The sequence below is a fragment of the Amphimedon queenslandica genome, unplaced genomic scaffold, assembly GCF_000090795.2.
Source record: "Amphimedon queenslandica unplaced genomic scaffold, v1.1 AMPQUscaffold_12528, whole genome shotgun sequence".
NCBI classification, from domain to species: domain Eukaryota; kingdom Metazoa; phylum Porifera; class Demospongiae; order Haplosclerida; family Niphatidae; genus Amphimedon; species Amphimedon queenslandica.
The window spans coordinates 1-1,581 of NW_003547235.1; the positions used below are offsets into that span (position 1 = coordinate 1).

Below are 1,581 nucleotides of genomic sequence, written 5' to 3' on the forward strand. Positions count from 1 at the left end.
TATAAATAATGAATGACATACTGGTATCACTGACCATCAACTTTCTTTCCTCTTCCCACAGTAGTTCGACCAGTAAGTGTCTCTATTTAAAGTATAAATGATGAATGACATACTGGTATCACTAACCATCAACTCTGTTTCCTCTTCCCACAGTAGTTCGACCAGTAAGTGTCTCTATTTAAAGTATAAATGATGAATGACATACTGGTATCACTAACCATCAACTTTCTTTCCTCTTCCCACAGTAGTTCGACCAGTAAGTGTCTCTATTTAAAGTATAAATGATGAATGACATACTGGTATCACTAACCATCAACTCTGTTTCCTCTTCCCACAGTAGTTCGACCAGTAAGTGTCTCTATTTAAAGTATAAATGATGAATGACATACTGGCATCACTGACCATCAACTTTCTTTCCTCTTCCCACAGTAGTTCGACCAGTAAGTGTCTCTATTTAAAGTTTAAATGATGAATGACATACTGGTATCACTAACCATCAACCTTCTTTCCTCTTCCCACAGTAGTTCGACCAGTAAGTGTCTCTATTTAAAGTATAAATAATGAATGACATACTGGTATCACTAACCATCAACCTTCTTTCCTCTTCCCACAGTAGTTCGACCAGTAAGTGTCTCTATTTAAGGTATAAATGATGAATGACATACTGGTATCACTAACCATCAACCTTCTTTCCTCTTCCCACAGTAGTTCGACCAGTAAGTGTCACTATTTAAAGTTTAAATGATGAATGACATACTGGTATCACTAACCATCAACTCTATTTCCTCTTCCCACAGTAGTTCGACCAGTAAGTGTCTCTATTTAAAGTATAAATGATGAATGACATACTGGCATCACTGACCATCAACTTTATTTCCTCTTCCCACAGTAGTTCGACCAGTAAGTGTCTCTATTTAAAGTTTAAATGATGAATGACATACTGGTATCACTAACCATCAACCTTCTTTCCTCTTCCCACAGTAGTTCGACCAGTAAGTGTCTCTATTTAAAGTATAAATAATGAATGACATACTGGTATCACTAACCATCAACCTTCTTTCCTCTTCCCACAGTAGTTCGACCAGTAAGTGTCTCTATTTAAGGTATAAATGATGAATGACATACTGGTATCACTAACCATCAACCTTCTTTCCTCTTCCAACAGTAATTTGACCAGTGAGTGTCTCTATTTAAAGTATAAATGATAAATGACATACTGGTATCACTAACCATCAACCTTCTTTCCTCTTCCAACAGTAATTTGACCAGTGAGTGTCTCTATTTAAGGTATAAATGATTGACACGATTAATGTATATATTGTACCACTAACCTTCAATCTTCCTTCCTCTTCCTCTTTGACCAGTAGGTGTTTCTATTTAAGGCATAATAATACAGTTTTATTGGTTTTATTTAGACAGCTGTTGTGCACTTTTACATTTCACTCAGCTGATACTTCACATGCAGATTCTGAATTAAATGCTATAGTGCAACATACTTGACTCTTACTTTGTAATGATTGAGAATGATATTGACTAAGCCAAAGATTGTAGCGGTCATCTCCTTGTAAGTCATAACCATTT

General features: G+C 35.9%; 1 protein-coding gene across 1 annotated transcript; it reads right to left on the minus strand.

Annotated features, from left to right (window-relative positions):
* Positions 1–21: 21 nt before the first annotated feature.
* Positions 22–1,579, minus strand: LOC109587560 (uncharacterized; the record flags this gene model as incomplete). Its single annotated transcript, XM_020003793.1, has 10 exons — positions 1,508–1,579; positions 1,332–1,373; positions 1,231–1,278; positions 1,139–1,186; positions 1,047–1,094; positions 863–910; positions 771–818; positions 311–358; positions 127–174; positions 22–82 (listed from the first exon to the last, which is right to left on the minus strand). Coding segments are annotated over exons 1-10 (511 nt in total), but the record flags the coding sequence as incomplete, so codon positions are not given.
* Between the last annotated feature and the right edge of the window lie 2 nt (positions 1,580–1,581).